We start from the raw sequence: 20866 nt of genomic DNA, 5'->3' as shown, positions 1-20866 counted from the left end.
TTGGGTCCAATGGCATACAGTTGATAAGTGCCTGGGACTCCAAATCCAATGCATTTCCCTTTGTAATCAGAACAGATTAATTGAATGCTGGAGCTAGAAGGTCATATAAAACAACCTCTTCCTTTCCCAGATGGGGCAAATGACTCATGGAGAAGGAAAATGAGTTTCCTGAGGTCACACAATGAGTGGATAGTGGCATAGATGAGACTCTTACCTTTCAATTTCTACTACAACTGAATTTCTTCCACGGTGTCAGGGAATAGACCCAGCAGGTTGGGGAAGTCTGGTTCACCTTGTGGAATGCATGCTTTAATCCAGCAAGATTAATAATTTAACTCCAAAGCTAACGATTTCTTTTGTATCTGTGCACTGGACCTTGGTAGCCTTTTTTTTAAAAATAAATTTTTAAAAGTTTACTAGTCTTAACCTGATAAATACTAGCAAGCATGAATATTTCTATATTTAAAAAAAACAGAAAAAGAGGATTATACATGAAACCATGAAATTCTGTTATATAGAGCATTTTTTAAGTAACTGCAAATTTTTCACATTGTCCTTGCAAAGGGGTCGTGCTAATTGTCTCTGTATCATTCCAGTTTGAGTAGAAATGCTGCCGAAGTCAGCACGTAGAGCTCGTTTTTTGAAGTATATAACAAATTTAGCACATTAGTTGCAAAGCTGTCCCACTAGTCTGTGTATTCCTCTGAACCTCCTTTTGTTCTCTTCTGTGCATTTAGAAAATGCTGCATTGCTGCTCACATGCTAATAATTTCTAATATTTATAGAGTGCTTACTTTGTGCCAGGCACTATACTATGCCCTTTATAATTATTATCTCATTTGAGTCTTGTAACAACCCTATGAGATAGATGTGTTATTATTACCTCCATTTGACAGATGGAGAAACCGAGTCAAAGAACAGTTAAGTGAATTCTTAAGGTCACACAGCAATAAGCAGCTGAGGGTAAATTTGAACTCAAGTCTTCCTGACTTTAGGCCCAGTGCTTTATCCATTGTGTGATTTTCTTTTGGTCAATTATTTGTAAAAAGGAGGTTTTTGTATTTTTTCTTAATTTTTTTGGATGGGAAGGAATTTGAAGGTGAGGCTAGTAACTGAAATGCAAAAATAAGAGTATAAGTTTTTCTTTCCTCTCTTTGTAGTATAAACCTGGCAAGAATACCACTGCTAAAGGGCATGCATCATTTAGTAACTTTGGTATTATAATTCCAAATTGCTTTCTACAAAAGCTGGACCAAGTAACAGATCTACTAACAATGCATTAGTGTGCTTGTTCCTTTCTATCATCCCCTTCAATTTCTGCAATTTTTTGTTTTTGTCACCTTTGCCAATCTTATGGGTATGGAGACGAGTCTTATAATGCTGCTGGTTTGTATTTCTCTTATTATTAGTGATTTGAAACACTTTTAAATAGTTGTTGATAGCTAATTTTTCTTCTTTTAGGGATTGCCTGTTCCTATCCTCTGAGGATTTCATGCCTATATATTTGGATCAGTTTTCTATATATTTTAATATCAGAACCTTTGATAGAGAAATATTCCACCCCTCCCCAGTTAACTATTCCATTTCTCACTTTAACTCCATTGTTCTTGTTTGTGCAAAAGCATTTCAAATTGGTATAATAAAAATTTTCTGTTTTTTAACCTGAGTCTCCTAGTCTTTTGCTTGTTCAAGAACTTTTCTACTCATAGTTATAAAAGGTCATTTGTTTTGGTCTCAGATAGCTTATATTTACTCCCACTTTGTAAATATGTTGATTTTGATCTAGAATTTGTTATCTCATAGTCATTGATTTCTCTCTGGTCTATTCCAGTTTTCTGGGAATTCATTACACAGGCAAAGTTTATGACTTTCTATGCTAATCTTTTGTCTTTTTCTAGTTCTTCCTCTAAGAAGTTTTGGATTCATTATCTTGTCCCATGTGTTCCTGACATTCTGCACATCTCTATACTCACACTTTTTAAACCCTTACCTTTCGTCTTAGAATCAATACCAGGTATTGGTTCCAAGGCAGAAGAGTGTAGGAGCTAGGCAATGGGGGTTAAGTGACTTGTCCAGGGTCACACAGCTAGGAAGTGTCTGAGGCCAGATTTGAACCTAAAACTCCTGTCTCTGGGCCTGACTCTCAATCCACTGAGCCACCCAGCTGCCACCCACTCTTTCTTTTCTATATGATCCCATGATTGCTTTTGGCTTTCTTGCCTCTGCTCTTTCTAAAGATACTACTTTACCTGGGAATACGAATGGAACGGAACGGAACGGAACGGAAAGGAAAGGAAAGGAAAAAGGAAAGGAAAAAGGAAAGGGATGGAATGGAATGGAATGGAATGGAATGGAATGGAATGGAATGGAATGGAATGGAATGGAATGGAATGGAATGGAATGGAATGGAATGGAATAGAATAGAATAGAATAGAATAGAATAGAATAGAATAGAATAGAATAGAATAGAATAGAATAGAATGGAATAGAATGGAATGGAATGGAATGGAATGGAATGGAATGGAATGGAATGGAATGGAATGGAATGGAATGGAATGGAATGGAATGGAATGGAATGGAATGGAATAGAATAGAATAGAATAGAATAGAATAGAATAGAATAGAATAGAATAGAATGGAATAGAATGGAATGGAATGGAATGGAATGGAATGGAATAGAATGGAATAGAATGGAATAGAATGGAATAGAATGGAATAGAATGGAATGGAATGGAATGGAATGGAATGGAATGGAATAGAATAGAATAGAATAGAATAGAATAGAATAGAATGGAATGGAATGGGATAGAATGGGATAGAATGGAATGGAATGGAATAGAATAGAATAGAATAGAATAGAATAGAATAGAATAGAATGGAATAGAATAGAGCTTTATATTATCTTGAACCATAGGCACAACCCAGACTCTCACATATTCCATTTGATACTTGTGTGACCTTGGGAAAGTCATTTTTCCTCTGAGATTTGTTTTCCTCCTTTATAAAATGAAGGCACTGATTTAGACACTCAATAGCCAAGATCCTTTTCAGTGCTAACATTCAACATTATAATGTCCCTCTCAGTTTTACTATTCCATGTTCTACCATTCTATGTAATTGTCGAAGGTCCCTTCTAATTCTGATGATTTGTGTAATGTTTCCTTCCAGGGCTTCTGTTCACTAATTCTATAAGCACAAGGCTCTTCTTCTCACTTGACCTCCCTGGTCCTCAGTTTCTTCATCTGTAAAAGGAAGGATAGCTAATTGGCTCCAGTGGATAGAATGCCCAGAAGACATCTTCTTGAGTTCAAATCTGGCCTCAGACACTTATTAGCTGTGTGATCTTGGGCAAGTCACTTACCCTTGTTGACCTCAATTTCCTCATCTGTAAAATGAACTGGAGAAAGAAATGACAAACCACTCCAGTATCTTTGCCAAGAAAACTCCAAATGGGGCCATGAAGAGCTGGGTGCTGAAAAACGACTTAATAAAATAACTCAAAAAGGAGGGAGTTGCATTAAAAGACTAAAGGTCTCTTCTAGCTTGAGACTTGGTGATTCTTGGAGCCTGACTTCTGGCTCCCTCCCTCTGTTCCCCATCTTTGGGTGAACCAGGCGATGAGGTTGCCTACTCCAAATCTCACAGCTTGGCTCCAGAAAGCAAAAGGAGGGGCCTAAGCCCCAAACTACTTTTCTTACTGAAACAAGCCCAAGCAAGGTTGAATTCTTGGGCTCAGCAGCCAGGACCCAACTGCGGTTTTCCCCAGCTGCTTCCCTACGTGACTCCCTGGTTACCCCATAACTTGTTCCAGAGAGGGGCCAATCTCATTGGGACTTCTTGCTGTGGGTCTCTTCCACCACAGTGTCTAGGGTGCGCCATTGATGCGTAGAGGGAACCATTGTCTACCTTCACCGTGTCTCCACCTATCGAAGCCTCAATTGCCCTGTGTTGGAGCATGCTCTACCCAGTTGTTTCAAATATGTCTGACTCTTTGCAACCGCATTTGGTTTTTCTTGGCAAAGATCATGGAATGATTTGCCATTTCCTTCTCGGCTCGTTTTACAGATGAGGAAACTGAGGTCAACAGGGTTAAGCGAATTGCTCAGTAAGCGTCTGAGGTCAGATTTGAACTCTGGTCTTCCTTTCTCCAGCCTCAGTGCTCTAGCCACTGCACCATCTAGCTGCCTCAGTATTTAGTTAATTAATTTAATTCTCTAAAGAGAAAACAGCCACATTTTTGTCTTTCTTTCATAGAGCTCTGGAACTTCCCTGTAGTCTAAGCTACTCTTTTCCCTACCTTACTGTACAATGTGGGATCATAGAATTCAGACCTGGAAGAAATCTTAGAGAAGTGGCCTCAGCCAACTGACTCATTCTGCAGAGAAAGAAATCGAGGATCAGAAAAATGAAGGGGAAAAAAAAGAAGAAGTGGGTTTTGAACCTAATTCTTTTGTCGCCAACCCCAATGCACTGTCCAGCCACGCTGTCTCCTGCCCACATCCTCTGGATGCTCAGCTCTGCTCATGTCACTCCTTTGCTCAAAAACCTTCAATGGCTTCTTCTTGTCCAAACACAAAACCTTGAACTTGAACTAGCCTCACATTCAAGATCTTCCACATGTCCAGTCACCATACCCATCAGTTCCAACTCTGAGGGTCCATAGGTAGGTCTACATTTGCCACATCTTTTAGGGGAGAAATGGCTGATTGGTTTCTCCCCTCTGATACCCAAGGCAGGAATGTGTGGAGCACCTAGGTGGCTCAGTGGATTGAGAGCCAGGATTAGAAATAAAAGGTCTTGGGTTAAATCTGGTCTCAGATATTTCCTAGCTGTGTGACCCTGGGCAAGTCATGTAACCACAGTTGCCTAGGCCTTACTATTCTTTTGCTTTGGAAATAATACTTAGCATTGATTCTAAGATGGAGGTAAGGGTTAAAAAAAAAAGAAATTATAAAGGTAACTTAGTCTACCATGAGACCAGACTGGTGAAGTGATTTGTCCAAGCTAGTAAATAACTAGTAAATGTCAGTGAGATGACTCAAACCCAGATCTTGCAATTCTAAATCCATGTGACTGCCTTTCATAGCTCCTTTTATAGATAGTTACATAAATATGAGTTATAAAATGAGCTATGAAAAGTGGTTGTGGAAGAAGGATTGGAATTGCTCTGTGAGGCCCAAAGGATAGAACTAGGAACAAGGAATGCAAGTTGCAGAGACAGATTTAGACCTAATTTAAGTAGAAATAACCTCACAGAACCTTCTAGAAGTAGAATAAGGGACCAGGTAATCAGTTCTCCATCACTGGAGGTATTTAAGCAGAGGCTGAATGACCCCTTCTTGTCAGGGATGGCATAGAGGGGATTCTTGGAGAGTTTTAGGATGGACAAATGACTTCAGAGTTCTAGTTCATCTCAGAGATGGTGCAATTCTGCAGACTGCAAAGAGGAGGCACTGGGCCTGACGATCTCCCTTCTGGGTCACTGGGCCCTGGGCTGGGAGCCTGGCCTCCAGGGTTGAGGGTCATTCTCTGTCCCTGGGATCTTCTGACGTTCTTCCTCTCCTCACTTGCCCTTCAGATGCACCTCCCTTGAACTCTCCTATCGCTCTGGTGATTGGAACACAACATCTGGGGGTCCCCATGCCTGCAGCCTGTTTTTCCTTGGGAATTGGAACACTCAAGCTGGGGCAAGATCTTTGCCATTAGCTAATGTTTGGATGGTGCTCAAATAGTTCTCCAAAAGAATATCCATCTGCTATATTCCAAACCTTGGGATAATCTCTAATCCCTCCCTCTCCTGACCTCCTCTAGTCTATCAGCCAATATGCCCTGGTGATTCCATCTTTGCTCTCTCTCTCTCTCTCTCTCTCTCTCTCTCTCTCTCTCTCTCTCTCTCTCTCTCTCTCTCTCTCTCTCTCTCTGCCTCTGTCTGTCTGTCTCTCTCTTTCCCTCTCTCCCTGTCTCTGTCTCTGCCTCTGTCTCTCTGTCTGTCTGTCTCTCTCTCGTTTCCTTCCTTCCTGTAGCCTCTATCACAGAGTGGGTGCTCATAAAAAGCTTATTGGTCAATTGAATGATCTTCTGGATACTTCCTCCTTTCTAGTCTATCTCCCAGGACATCCTAGTATGGTCCTTCAATACCCTACAAGATTGTTGTGAGGATCAAATGAGATAATAATTGTAAAGTGCTTAGCACAATGCCAGGCACATAGTAACATATATAAATGTTAGCTATTATTATTATGCCATGCATTATATCCATCCAATATGTATGGTTCTACACTATTAGTCAATAAACTCCTTGAGGGTAGAGATGGTCATTTTCCCATCTTTTGTCTACCCAGGACTTAGCATCAGCTCTATGCACAGATGCTATTATAAATGTTTGTCAATCAACAAACATTTATTTTTTAATTGAAAAATTTTAATTGATTAATTTATAATATTTTTCCATGGTTACATGATTCATATTCTTTCCCTTCCCCCACCCCTCATAGCCAATGCCCAGTTCCACTGGGTTTTACTCAAACATTGATTAAGGGTTTGCTGTGTGCTCAACCCTGTGCTCAGCTCTAGAGATACAAAAAAAGGCAGGGCCTGTGCCTGCCCTCAAGGAACTCATGTTCTGAAAAATGTGAAAAATTGTGCCTACAAGATACATACAGCATAAGTGCAAATAGTTCTTGAGGAAGGTAATTTCTTTAAAAAAAATTTTTAATACATTAATTGATTTAAAAGATTTAGAATCCTTTTCCATGCTTCCATGCTTCATGTTCTCTCCCTCCCCTCTTAGAAAATGAGATATAAGTGCATATGAAAGGTACGAGTGCTTCAGAGAGTTCATAGGTGGCAGAGCCAATTCTCTTTCTCCCTTGGGGACTGAGGAAGGCATAATGCAGGAGGCAGCACTGGAGCTAGGCCTTGAAGGATAGATAGAAAATGAAGAGGAGGGGGCAGCTAGGTGACTCAGTGGGTAGAGAGCCAGGACCAGAGTCTGGAGAATCTGAGTTCAAATCTGATCTCCAATACTTCCTACCTGTGTGATCCTGGTTAAGGTACTTAACTCCATTGGCTAGCCCTTACCATTCTTCTGCTTTGGCAGGGATACTTGTATTGATTCTAAGACAGGAGGGTTAAAAAAAAAAGGAAAATAAAGAGGAGGAAAGGGCATTCCCAATAGAGGGGAACAGTTGTATAAGAGGGAAAGGCCAGAAGCAACAGAAAAACTGTATTTGACAGACTATCTCAGGAGCAGAGGAAATGGAACCCCAGCAGACGTGGGGGTGGTATGGAACTTTTCAGCCAAGCTCAAAAGGGAGCAGTTGGAAAGCTGAAAAGGTTCTTTTGCTCCATGAGCTGAGAGGAGAGGAACTACCCTTTGCTGTGAAGATACACATTTCTCCATACCCGAGTCACAGAAATCTTATCTTTCAACTGGTGACATCTTTAGGATAAAGATTTTTTTCCCTTAGGGGAACCTAAGAGCTTATCCTGAAGAAGACCCTGGTTCAAACCCCCCAGATCTGTATAGGAAATAGCTAGGGATTTCCTTTTCCCTCTGTCCTCATTACCCTTTCAATCCTTTATACCTAAATAAATAGACATCTTGATTTTAATAGAGACTTCAATCGGATTCAATGTGTTAAGAGGGAAACTTCAAAGAACATCATTTCAAGAAGGAGGCTGAGGGGAAATCTTACCCTTTTAGTCCAGCCAGAACTGACTCCATTTGTTAACAGCCCAACTTGGGGGAAGGGGAGGAAGGAAGGAAGTGTTACAACTTTATATTTATCCCCAAGTAGCTGGCAACTTTGGTTCCTTCTCAATTTCCCCACTAATACATAGTATAAATAAGGAATCAAGGGGAGAAAAAAAAATAACAGAACAGAACAGAACAAATTCAGGGAAAAGCCAGTAGTTCTATTCAGTAGATTTTAGACTGCATGGCATGGAACAGCATAAGATAAGACTGAAAAGGTTGTGGATGCCAGGCAAAGGAGTTAATAGTTTATGCAAAGGGCAATAGGATTATTGTATGGAGAAATATGATGCATGGCATACTAGTAATAGCAAACATTTACATAGTGCTTACTATGTGCCAGGCACCATGCTAAACGCGTTACAATTATTATCTCCTTTGAGCCTCACAACAATCTTGTAAGGTGGGTACTATTATTATCCCCATTTTACAAATAAGGAAATGGAGGCAATCAGGGGTTAAATGACTGGCCCAGTCTTCCTCAACTAGTAAATGTCCTAGGCAGAATTTAAACCCACATCTTCCTGATTCCACGTCCACCTCAGTAACAGAGGTAAGACTTGAGAAGACCTCGCCTCCTGTCTCTTGGACTTGCATTCTTTCCCAACACACCTTGATGTAGGTTGCTGCTATTGGGCTCCTATTTAAGGGTTGAGTGTTTCTCCAGACGAGTCTTGCAGTGACTTCCTTACAGTCCAAGGGGGCTGGTGAGCCATACTGAGGTCTGTGAGTATGTTCCCCAGCTCTGCTTGGAAGAGTCAGAGAGGCAGGGCAAGAAATAATGAACTGAGCTGGCTGCAAGGACGGACCACCGGATGCTGAGGAAGGAGTGGGGAGATGGAGGACACCTGTCTGACTATGCAGTCCAGCTGGGATGCTTTGACCTTGAATTGCTTCTCTCTGTTGGGCCTCCTGCTCCCATCTGCTGCCTGGTGACCTTCTAAACACCAACTGACAATATCCAGAATAGAACCCTGTTTGGCTCTGCCCAGACCTGTTTGATCCACTTAATGCCTTCTAGTCTTGTTCTATAATCCTTTCTGCCTCATCTCAAACAGTGATTCATAGCCTCTTTGGAGTGCCAACATCCACTTCCATTGTTCCATTTCCCTCTTACCTTCCCCCTCCCCAGATAGTTTCTCGTTTCTAAGTGCCTTCTAGCTCTGCCACTCTGGGCTCTCAAGTTCAGGGGAATGGGCTGTCTCAAGAGAGAGTGAGGTCTCCATCACTGGGGGCCTTTAGTTGGAGCCTGAGAGATCACTTGTCATGGAGACTAAAGAGGGCATTTCTTTGAAGTACGCATCAAAACTGGAGACCCCTGAAACCCCTTCCAGTTCTGAGATCTGATTTTGTGAAAGTTCAATCTAATATTCGGTCGTTCCCCATTGGAAAATTCCTGTAGTCCGAGAGAGTCTTCTTCCATATAAAACCTGGTGGATGTGAAGCCATGTTTGGTGCCTATAGAGACATAGGAGAGGTATGAGGGAGGTCCTGATTGCAATACTGGCCTGCACAGCAAAGAGGAATTTGCATTAGTGGGTGATCTGAGTTATGCTGTTAGCTCCCATTTTTAGAGAACTTCATGGTTTAAAAGGAGCTTTCTCACACTTTGTGTAGGTAGCTCAGGTTCATCTAGTAAGTACCCTAGAATGGGAAATCAGAGTTGCTTTGAAGAGTAGTTTAATCAGTATTCACTGCCCCCCCAATTCTGCTCCTTTATCACCCCTGAAAAAAAAACCCACTACAGTATGTTGCAATTTTTTGTACCTTTTCAAGAAAGAATCATATTAGCTGGTGCTTAAAAAAAAAGACAAAAACTGATGACAAAAGAACCTGGAAAGCAGTAAAGCTCTAGGACAAGGTTAATTGGGATTTCTGGTTCTGTTCTATATTTGTGAATAAAGGTTGGGAAGGCTCTAGGCCTTAGCAAAGTGGAGTATGTCATTGACTCTAGGATTGGTCTTGCCATTGGATTTCATGTGGATGTGATTTCATTGTGTGCCATTGGATTTCAATGTGATGCCATTTCATTTCATGTGAGTAGAGGCAGAGGGCAGGACTAAATGACCCTCTCTTGGTTCCTTCCAGTCCAAAGAAGTAGTGCTGAAAGTGTGGTGGAAGGAATCAAAGACCTGAATTTGAATTCTGGTTCTGTGGCTGTTTTCTATGTGACCTTATACTAAGAGGCTGGATTACCCAATCTTTGAGATTCCCTCCAGTTCTTACATTCTTAGTCTTGCATTCTATTATTCGATGTGGTCTATTGTATCTGCAATTCTAATGTTCTGAGATTTGTGTTCTAACTTTATGCTGTAATTCTGGGCCTAATGCTCCTTTCCAAACCTGAGAGTATAAGGTCAAGTAGGAACAGTCCAAGCCCAATAAAATGTCCTGCAGTCAGTGGGCAGGTCAGGTTTTTGCAGTTTCATTATGGAGTCCCAATGTAAAATTCAACCCTTAGTCTCTGGGGAAAGGAAGCCAGCTTGCTGAGGTCACTTCTCCTAAGAGGAACATCAGAAATGAAACTTCACCAAGCAGCCTGGGCATGAAGAATTACTTCTTCTAGATTCTGTCTCCTGGCTCTCTTGGATAACATTTTGAGTTGGAAGGGACCTACACAATCAGATAGTGACCTAGAGATTCATTCATCCATTCTTCCATCCTTCCATCCATCCATCCATCTATCCATCCATCCATCCATCCATCCATCCATCCATCCATCCATCCATCCGTCTGTCCATCCGTCTATCTATCTATCTATCTATCTATCTATCTATCTATCTATCTATCTATCTATCGATCTATTTCTCTATCTCTATCTCCATCTGTGTCTGTCTAATTATCTCCCTCTGTGTCTGTCTATCCAGCTATTGATACATGTATACATATATGTGATAAATATTTGTGTATAATATTCACACATATATGTACATGCAAACATATATAGTATGAATTGTTCCAAGTCACACACACATACAAAGTTTCAGAACTCAGATTCAAACTCAGATTTTCCTAATTCCAAAGCTAGTTCTTTTCCTACTCTGCATATCTGTGATAGTGTCTTAACCACCGCTAGACTGAGTTCCATGAGAGCTGGGACTTACCTAAGTGTTTATATTTATGTTCCATTCCCTGAACACAATGAGTGCTTAATGAATATTGACTTGTTTGCTAAATGATCTTACATAAAAGTGTTTTGAGACGTCCATTTGCATTTTCTCACTGCTCCCTTGCCTGGTTTTATTTTACACTAGATGGTCCAGGGGTGTAAACTGATGTACAATTTTTTGGGTGATTTTATTATAATTTTTCCTGTCTGTGCAAATGCACTTTAAATACAAATAATTATGAACAGATATAATTTTGCTCTGAAATGGAAATGTTCATTTCTTTAAGAATTAAAAAAAATTCACCGTGCCCTTCAAAGTATTCTTAAATTCTAGTTCTGGTATTTAGATGAATCCCATGTTGTAATTTCTTTATTCTCCAAATGCAGCTAGTTTGAAGCCTCATTTATTATTTTTTTAAAGTAGTAAATTCTCTCACATGGTTAAGCTGTGACATCATGGGACACAGAGTCTTGTAAAATAAACCAGAGGGTCAGCAAAACAAACGCCACTTTCACTGTGGGAGAATGACTTCAAAACTTCAAAAGAGCAGTGATTTCCTATGCTTTCCCTCATGCCTTAATAATAATAACTGATGTTTCTATAGCCTTTAGAGTTTACAAAGCACTTTATACGCATGATCTCATTTGTGTCTCAGAACCCACCCTTGGGAGGGAGGGCAAACATTATTATCCTCATGTTCAGGTGGTGAAACAGAGGCTTAGAGATGTCCAGAGGCAACTTTCCCAAGGCTATGATTATTAATAAATGGTAGAACTGAGACCCAGACTCAGGGCTTCTGATTTCAAGTCCAGTGTCCTTTTCCATTAGACCAAGCAAGATAATTCTTCCGGAGTTCTTGTGGCCAGGAAAATTTATTACCTGGAGATAAATCTCCCTGTGGTTAATGCAGGATAGAACTCCAACTGGCCAAGTCTCTAGGAGATGTTCCGGTTTGGCAAGCCTGGCCAGAACCTGGACCTTGCCAGAATGGCTATTCAATATCGTGTCCACATGCCACGATAAGGGTCATAGAATCACAGACCCCAGAGGCCATCTAGTTTTACTCCTTATTTGACAGTTAAGGCCCCTGAAGTCCAGAGAGTTATGCCCTAAGACATACAGGTAATGAGTGGCAGAGCCAGGCTTTGAACCTATGCCCACTAGATGGCACAGTAGATAGAGTGCCAGACCTGGAGTGAGGACGACTCATCTTCCCAAGTTCAAATCTGGCCTTAGACACTTACTACCTGTGTGTGTACCTGGGCAAGATATTTAACCTGTTTGCTTCAGTTTCCTCATCTGTAAAATGAGCTGAAGAAAGATTTGACAAACCACTCCAGCGTCTTTGCCAAGAAAATACCAGACAGGGTCGGGAAGAGTTGGACATGGCTGCAATGAGAACAAACCTAAAACCCACCTCCCTCCCCCCAATTCAGTACTCTTTCCATTGCACTAAAGCTAGTCAAAGATGAAATAGTTATCACACAGACTACTGAAACTGAATCACATGGATGTAACTGGTTTTTACTCCCCAACTTTCCTGTTCAAATCTTCAAATAGTACTTATCTGAAATGAAACACTCCTAGGGGGGCAGCTTGGTGGCTCAGTGGATTGAGAGCCAGGCCCAAAGACAGGAGGTCCTGGGTTCAAATGTGGTCTCAGATACTTCCTAGTTGTGTGACCCTGGGCAAGTCACTTACTCATTGCCTAGCCTTCTCTTCTGCTGTGGAACCAATACAGAGTATTGATTCTAAGACGGAAGGTAAGGGTTTTTAAAAAGAAAGAAAGAAATGAAGCAGTCCTTGATTTAGGATTATATTTTTCTTTTATTTCAAAAGCTTGTTACAGGTTTAAAAAAAAAAGATGCCAACCAATGTGGATGCATGACTGATATAAGCAGATTCTACATGACACACACTTGTGTACTTTGCTTTATAAGGTAATTCTCCCGTCGATCAGGCCTTTGTAAGGGGGATGGGAGAACTTTTGGATTAGAGCTGGGTTTGGCAAACTATGGTTCTCTGCCTGTTTTTATAAGGCCTTCCCATTTTTAAATACAATATGACATTATTCTAAAATGCCCAAACCATCCTCAGCTCACAGTAGTACCAAAAATGGTCAATAGAGCAAATTTGATCCGCAGGACTTAAATTTTTCATCCCCTGCACTAGAGGCACTGAAGAAACCAATTCTGGATGATGGAGGGAAACTTCTATTTCTTCCTCTCTTCTTAGAGACTCTCAGAACAGCTCCAAGTGGGGCAAATTGGGCTCCATAGGATGCCCGTGTCCAAAAATAATGCTATGACTGTTCTAGTTGACCCGTCCAGACTAAGCATACAATGGCGTTGGGGCAGCTCTTTGCAGTGAGGGTTAGGGATAAAACGTTATAGTCTCTGGGAGGTAGAAAGGACTTTTCCATACTGCCATGGGAAACTGGACAATAATATTAGCTGGCTTAACTCACATGGTTGTTGTTAGGAAAAGGATTTATCAACCTTAAAGCACTATAGACATGGGATTGATTATCAAAGGATTTTAGAATATTAGAACTAAAAGGAACCCGAGACATCCACCAGTCAAACCCCTCTTTTTAGGGAAAGAAACTGGGATCAAGAGCAATTAAGGGCATTGCTCCAGGTCACAATGGCAGGACAGAAAAGTCAGGATTAGAATATAGGTCTGAAAGTAGATATTCATGGTTCCTTCCACCTCTAAAACCTTTTGATTACTGTATTTGAACACAACTTCATCCCATTCCTGAGTCAATGAGTCAATGATTCCATGATCTCTGGCTACTCTCCACCATCCACTGCATGGGGAGCTGGGATTCACAAGGAAATGTGCTTACAGACTGGGACACGGAATCTACTGTCAAACAGATGTTACACTAGGTCTTCTGGGGGATTGGGAGAGGGGAGTACCACAAAGTCCTCACCTTCCTGGTGCGTCAAGGAAGTTTTATCCCCTCCCCCTCCTGAGTAACTTTACCTGTCTATCAAACATTCCTGACATAGCAGAGTTGCACCAGGGTTGCCTACTTCTATGTTCTGTATGTCAATAAAAGTCAAGGTTTTGGGAGAATCGGGGGAGCACTGAGAAGGGAACAGAGGAGGCAGGTGAGGGGAAGGAGAGAAGAGACTTGCAGGCGAGGCGCCACGTGGTCAGGTTACTTATAGGAATGTTTGTCTACCCTTCCAATAAACTTTATAAAATATATATCTGGGTAGAAACATTATTTTCAATTCTTACACTAGGGAGAATCAGTGGGAGAAAGAGAAGCCATGAAAAGATTCTGAAAGAAGACAACACCGTAAAGGAAATCATATGAAATACTCTTGCCTATTTGAGAAGCAGGTGAGAATGTCTATGCACACCTTTACAATAAACACTGAGTGGGACAGATGGGTAGTCCAATGGATAGAGCACAGACCTGGAATTGGGAGGATCTGGGTTCAAATTGGCTTCAGATACCTCCTAGCTGTGTGATCGTGGGCAAGTTACTTAACCCCCATTGCCTAGCCCTTGTCCTTCCGTCTTAGAATTGTTACTGTAGGAGTAAAAATGAATAAATATTTCTAGTATTTAAAAATATATGGGATTTTTAATACTAAATCAAAAGAGAGGGAAATCAGACAAGTGAGTAGAGCAAAGAGAGACAGAGACTCACCCCTGTAGCACTTTACCAAAAGCACAAGCTCCAAAAAAGGAGCCCTGCAGAGTGGGTCTCAGCCAAATTTATCTCCTAAGCATCCTTATGTAAAATGAGAATGTAACTTAAAAGGATGCTGGGAATGTAGCTCAGGTGTTGCAAATTTTCCATCTGCACATTACTAAAAGAGAAAGGAAGGGTTGAAAAAAACCCACTGCAGCTGGGGTTATTTTAGGGACAGAATGTCCTGGGCTTATTGGTGTCAGGGGTTCCAACCACTGGGATGGATGTCACCTTGAGAATGTAAGAGCTAGTGGGGGCCTTAGAACCAAAAACATTAGAACTGGATTGACCTCAGAATATATAGAATGTCAGAGATAGAAGAGATCTAGAACAGAATCATAGCATGCCAGGGGGTCAGTTAAGAAACATTTATTAAGCACTTACTATGTGCCAGGCAAAACAAATCCTTGCTCCTCAAGGAACATACATTCTAAAGGGGGAAAAACATAAAAATAACCACAAGTGTTCAAGGTCTATATAGAGTAGATGGAAGGTAATCTCAGTGGGGAAGGCATAAGTAGCTGGAGGGGACTAAAAAAGTCCAATTTGAGCCATGTCTTGAAGGAAACTAGGGGAGCAAGGAGGAAAAGATGAGGAGAGAGAACATTCCAGGCAGAGGGGAAAGAGAGCCACAGAAATGGAGTGTTGTGGGCAAGAAATAGCAAGGAGGCCAGTGTGGATGTGTTGTAAAGTGTGGAAGAAAGGCAGGAAGAGGCCAGGTTATAAAAATGGTAAATGGAAATGAATGGAATTTATATTTCCTTCTAGTGTTAATAATAAAAGGCCTTAGGAGTTTATTGTGAAGAGGAAGAACAAGGTCTAACATGAGTTTTAAGAAAATCACTTTGGTGGCTGGGTGGAGAATGGGTTGCATTGGAAAGAGTTAAGGCAAGGAGACCAATTAGAAAGAATAATAAATTATTGCAATACTCCAGCTAAGAGGTGATTAGGGCCTGAACCAGAGTGCTAAGAGATTTCATGTCAAGATTTCATATTAGCACAAAGAGCTCTTAGAACATAGAATGGGACAACTAGAAGGAATCTGAGAAGAAAGATGATTAGAGGAATGCTGGATCATAAAACAGATTATTTGAAAGAACTTTTAAAGATAATCTAAACCATCCTTCTCTACTTAAAGATAAAAATTAGTAGAAGGGACATGGTTTGTTCAAGGTTATATGGTATTAATAGCAGCGTTGACACTCAAATTCAGGATCCTACATTCCCAATCCAAGACTATTTCAAAACTCTACCCAGTGTCTTCATTCAGATCTGACTGTGGTTCTCCCATCAAACAATCCTCCCATTCAGGGTTGGTGTTCTTTCAGAAAGTCTGACCTCCTTCCTCCATTTTCCCTTTTTCACAACTCCCCGGTTGTCTCTGGCCAATCACAGGTCTCCCCTTTCCTTTGGAAAACCTTTTCCAGTCACAAACCAGATGCAAATCTCCTTCCAAGCTGAAGAGTTCAGGAGATTCCTGCTCTCCCCAGGCTGGGATCCCAGCTATTGAGACAAAATTTCAAAGGATATCCTCATCTTGGTAGTTTGACCTGAATCCAGTAGAGTTAGGATGGCATTTTAAAAGGAATGATGGATAAAGTTGCTCCTTGCACATACAATATTGGTCTGAGTATAGGCCATATTATTCCCACCCTCTCCTTTGAAACAAATCCCAGTTCAGCCCATAATGGGTGCCATTGTTCAACCCAAGTCTGAAGCTTGTTTTTCTAAGGATCGCAGAAATTCAGAGCTGGAAGGGGTCTTAGAAATTATCTAGTTCAACTCCCTCATTTGACAGATGAGGAACCTGAGGCCCAAAGAGGCTAAATGATTTGTCCAAGGGCACACAAAGAGTAAGTAGAAGAGCCAGGTAACAAAGTGGTCTTCTTTGACTTAGAATCCATCAGTGCTATACCAAGTTCCTCCATCAAAATACAGAATTTCAGAGCTGAAGGGGTCCTTAAAAGTCATCAAGTTCAACAGGTACACGAATTTATCATATGATACCCTTGTATCATATCCCTGACAATTGGTCACCCAAGCTTTACTTGAAGACTGCTAGTGATGAGAGACTCATCACCTCTAGAAATAGCCTGTTGCACTTTTAGCTAGTTCTGATTGTTAAATTGTTTCTGTACCTTCCATCATTTCACCATTATTCCTTCTTCTTCCAAAAATGTCTAATTTGAAGTGTGTAACCTGTTTTAAGAGAATTCAGACCAATACCAAGTTTGATAGCCTGGCAAAGAGCAAAGGTTTTTGTTGGTTTGCAGTATGATTTGGGACAGGTGATTATATCTGATGAAAGTTTCCCTGAGAGTGTAGAGAGCATGCTTAAAAGGCCCATTGGGATGGGATTTAGACCTAGAAAGGACTTTAGAGATCACACAGTCCAAGTCCCCTGCTTTGCAGATGAGGAAACTGGGGCCTAGAGAAATGACTCACCAAAGGTCATTTACATGGGACGATGTGGCTTTAGCAGGTGCACTCTGGGAACCTCGAGATGGGGGCACTGCGAAAGCTGCCAGGATCATCTACTGTGTGATACCAAGATGGGAATGGGGGCGGGGAGTGGGATAGAGGGCAAAGTTATCCGGCTTTTGGCCAAAGCAAGCATTTCTACCGTGGGAGGGAGCCTCAGGCTGGGCCAGAATTGGAGGCGGAGAGAGAAAAGCGGAGGACGAGCTGATGGAAACGGTTCCCCTCCCGACATTTCCTGGCACGAAGACACTTAGAGCATTCTTGGGCCCCGACTGCAGAAATAGATGACAACATTTATGAATTACAAAAGAAAAATAAGTGCAGAAGAAAGGGAGAGGACCTGGAACAAGCTCCCATGTTTTCTTGGTATTTGATTTCAGGCCGGCTCAGGGGTGACTGTGGAGGGATGGAATGTGTGTCGGACAGTGTACAACAAACAGCATCCCAAGAGATGAGGAAGCCACGGGCCTGAGCTTGGATCAGAGCAGCCTGAAGAGGCCGGAGGCTAAACACAGCCCAGGTTTGCCAAGAGAAGGGAAACGTTCCCCAAACCAGGGCTGAGCAGAGGTCTCTTGCATATAGAAGATAGTTAATATTTTTTTAAATTGACATAAGTCCATAGAACCACTGGATCAAAAGTTGGAAAGGACTTGAAAGGCCATTTAATCTGATTCCCTCGGTTTCACAGGGAAAACAAACAAACAAACAAACAAAAAAACAAAAACAAAAAGCCAGTGGAGGTGAAAGGGGTTTGTCCAAGCATTCATCCATTTGTAGTAGGGGTACAGAGTCAGGACCTGAACCCAGGGCCCCTAGTTTAAGCACACACAGGTCCCCTTGCACCAAGTCCAGGCCTCTGCACTGACTCTCTTCTCTGATCCATAGAATCACAGGATGTAGAGCCAGATTTAGGATCATAAGATCTCTTTCATTTTACAGAGGAAGAAACTGAGGCCCAGAGAGAGGGGACCCGATTTGACCAAAATGCAAGAGTCGGAGTCGGTTTTAAGGCTGTTGGCCTTTTTATTCCCCAATAAGTGCTCTTTCTACTAGGCTATACTGCACTGAATTAAATTAAATTAGCCCCAGGGAAATGACTGCTTCTTGGGTAGACAAATAGGGACAAAAAGACGAACCAAGAATGCCCTCTCGTTACCTCTGACACACACACACACACACACACACACACACACACATAGTTACATATATGATAACCTCATTGATGTTCCTTCCACTAATACATCCTCATTGTGTGCTTTCTTTTAGGCTGTGCCAATGAAGCCAAGTTCCGGTAGAATAGCCCAGTGACGGAGTGTTTCTGCCCCTGGGGACCAGCCATCCTAGCTGACTGCAGAGAGACTCCCCGATGGAAGGATGGCCTCCAGGAGATGAATTCTGGCCCCAGAGATCTATGAAACCTCTCCCCTGGGGGGTGGCCCAGGGGCTGGTTAGAACCTGCACTGGGAGAAAGAACAAGCAGGCCAGGAGCCTCCCTGCTCTTTGGAGCACTGTGCGATATATAAAGCCTGCCCCTATTATGCCATCACATGCATTGTTTCAGGTACGAAATGAGCATGGCCCCGGTTTCCGTGAAAGAGGCCAGTTTGGACGCGATGACCTTGGAGGTTCCCTCCAACCCAGAGTTCTAGGATTATGTCATTCTCTGGGCTCCAGTGGCCCGTCTCCTGGTTCTGGTTGCAGAAGTACAACTGATTTTTATTCCAAGAATGAAGAGAAAGAGGAAGGAGAAAAGAGGAAAGGAGAGAGAGAGAATGGGGGGAGTCTAGTCCTAGAAAGCTTTGAGGGACAGGCCAAGCCTTTTCCACGTCTTCTGGGAAGCGTGCCCCCCTTTTGTTCCCCATCTCTCTCTCCCCGACCCCCAGCAACACCCCTCCAGTCTGGGTAGTCCCAGAAATGTACCCAAACCCCCCTGTTCCCTGGGCGTGGGGGCCGCCATGAGTCGGGTCAGAGGGGGCGCTCCTCCCTCTGTGCCTTGGGGGATTGCCCCACAGGGCTTCCCAGTGTGCTGGGAGAGAGGACCCGGCGTCCCTCAGACCACGAAGTGGAGGGTGTAGGTCACCTGGTGGCCGTTGTCCCAGGCATAGAGGACCCTCTCTTTGGGATTGTAGTCGATCTGGGTGGTGAAGGAGTGCTCGTTGAGGAAGGGCAGCCTGGGGTGGGCGTCAGTGTTGGTGTGCGTGTCGAAGGCGTAGGAGATCTGCCCCTCCCTCTGGTTGTAAACATCCACGGCATACAGGATCCCGCACACCAGGAAGCAGTTCCCGTAGGAGTTGCGCCTCAGGCGGGTTTTCCAGGTGGTCTCCCGCCTCACAGACAGGTCGCCGGGGTCCAGCCGGCTCAGCACGATCACCTCCTGCTGGGAGAAGCCGCCCTCGTCCACCGAGGGGTAGATGACCCACAGGCCGCTCTCGTCCACGGCAAAGTCGATGTCAGAGTGGCCTCGCCACTTCCACGGGGTGGTGTCCTCGTACACCACGTCTGGCAGCAGGGTCCAGGCCGCCACGTAGCGCTGCCGCAGGTCGTATTTGATAATGTTCTTGGTGAAGGCTCGATTGTAGTAGAAGGCACCCTGGAACACCACGTGGCCCGTCCCGATCCAGTTGTAGGGGAGTTTGTACATGTTACTCCAGCGGCCTGAAAGGAACGGGCAGAGATTAGGGGCCCAGGTAGTGACCCCCCGCACCAAAAATGTTACCAGGCCCGTCAAAAACACAAGTGAATAGAGCCAAAGGAACCTCACACCAATCCTTTTACAGATGAGAAAATATGGTGCTTCGGAGATGAAAGCACTGGCTTCACGGCTGGAGAATCTGGGTTCCAATCCTCTTCAACCTTGGTCAAGTCATCTAACATCCATGGTCTTTAGCATCCTCCAGGGGGCCAGAAAAATGGAAGTATAAGATTCCTTCCAGCTCTACTCCTATGACCTGCCCAAGGTCCTAGGGTTCTTGGAATTAGAATTAGAAAGGAACCCTAGGGGGACAGCTGAGTGGCTTACTGGATGGAGAGCCAGGCCTAGAGACGGGAGGTCCTAGGTTCAAATCTGGCCTCAGACACTTCCCAGCTGTGTGACCCTGGGCAAGTCACTTGACCCCCATTGCCTAGCCCTTACCACTCTTCTGCCTTGGAATCCATACACAGTATGGATTCCAAGACAGAAGGTAAGGGTTTAAAAAGAAAGGAACCCTACTGATCAAGGACACATGTAATACCCAGTGGAATTGCACATCGACTATGGGAGGGGGAGGGGGGAATAGAATATGATTTTGGTAACTAAGGAATAATGTTTGAAATTGACCAAATAAAAATAAAAATAAATTTTAAAAAGAATCATAAAAAAAAAGAATCTGTGATTGATGAACGACTACCATGCTTTAACAAATGATAAGCTGGTTGGTTTTAGAAAACATGGAAAGACTTGCATAAGCAGAGGGAAACAAGCAGAACCAAGAGAACATTGTATGTGGTTAACAGAAATATTATTTGAAGAGTAAAGGACTTTAAAAAAAAAAAGGAAGGAACCCTAGACATAGAAAGAATCTCATTATTCCAGAGATAAGGAAACCAAGGTCCTAGATGTCAGTGTAACTCTTATTAAAGTCACATTGGTAGTAAATAGAAGATCCAGGATTTGAACCGAGATCCTCCGCCTCCAAATCCAGGGTTCTGACCATGGCACTAAGTCTCTTCCAGCTCTAACATTCTCTGCTCTAAGGTTTCTTTAACATCTTATGATTCTATGAACCTGAAGCAGAGAGCACAGAAGAGCCACCAGGACAGAGG

The 20866-nt window shown here is 42.7% G+C and overlaps 1 protein-coding gene and 1 non-coding gene across 3 annotated transcripts in view; both read right to left on the bottom strand.

The window, feature by feature from the left end:
- Positions 1-517: 517 nt before the first annotated feature.
- LOC130456686 (U6 spliceosomal RNA) lies at positions 518-626 on the bottom strand. Its single transcript, XR_008915737.1, has one exon. It is a non-coding gene; the product is annotated as a U6 spliceosomal RNA (small nuclear RNA).
- A 12047-nt stretch (positions 627-12673) lies between these two features.
- OLFML2A (olfactomedin like 2A) overlaps positions 12674-20866 on the bottom strand; it is a 51022-nt gene continuing 42829 nt past the window's right edge. For both annotated transcript variants that reach the window (XM_056812125.1, XM_056812126.1), the window contains exon 8: positions 12674-19717. In XM_056812125.1, coding sequence (XP_056668103.1) covers positions 19113-19717 — 605 coding nt within the window. In that variant the 3' untranslated portion in view covers positions 12674-19112. The remainder of the gene's footprint in view (positions 19718-20866) is intronic.

The sequence above is a fragment of the Monodelphis domestica genome, chromosome 1, assembly GCF_027887165.1.
Source record: "Monodelphis domestica isolate mMonDom1 chromosome 1, mMonDom1.pri, whole genome shotgun sequence".
NCBI classification, from domain to species: Eukaryota; Metazoa; Chordata; class Mammalia; order Didelphimorphia; family Didelphidae; genus Monodelphis; species Monodelphis domestica.
Note: the sequence above shows the minus strand (reverse complement) of the source record. Positions and strands in the feature narration are given on the sequence as shown.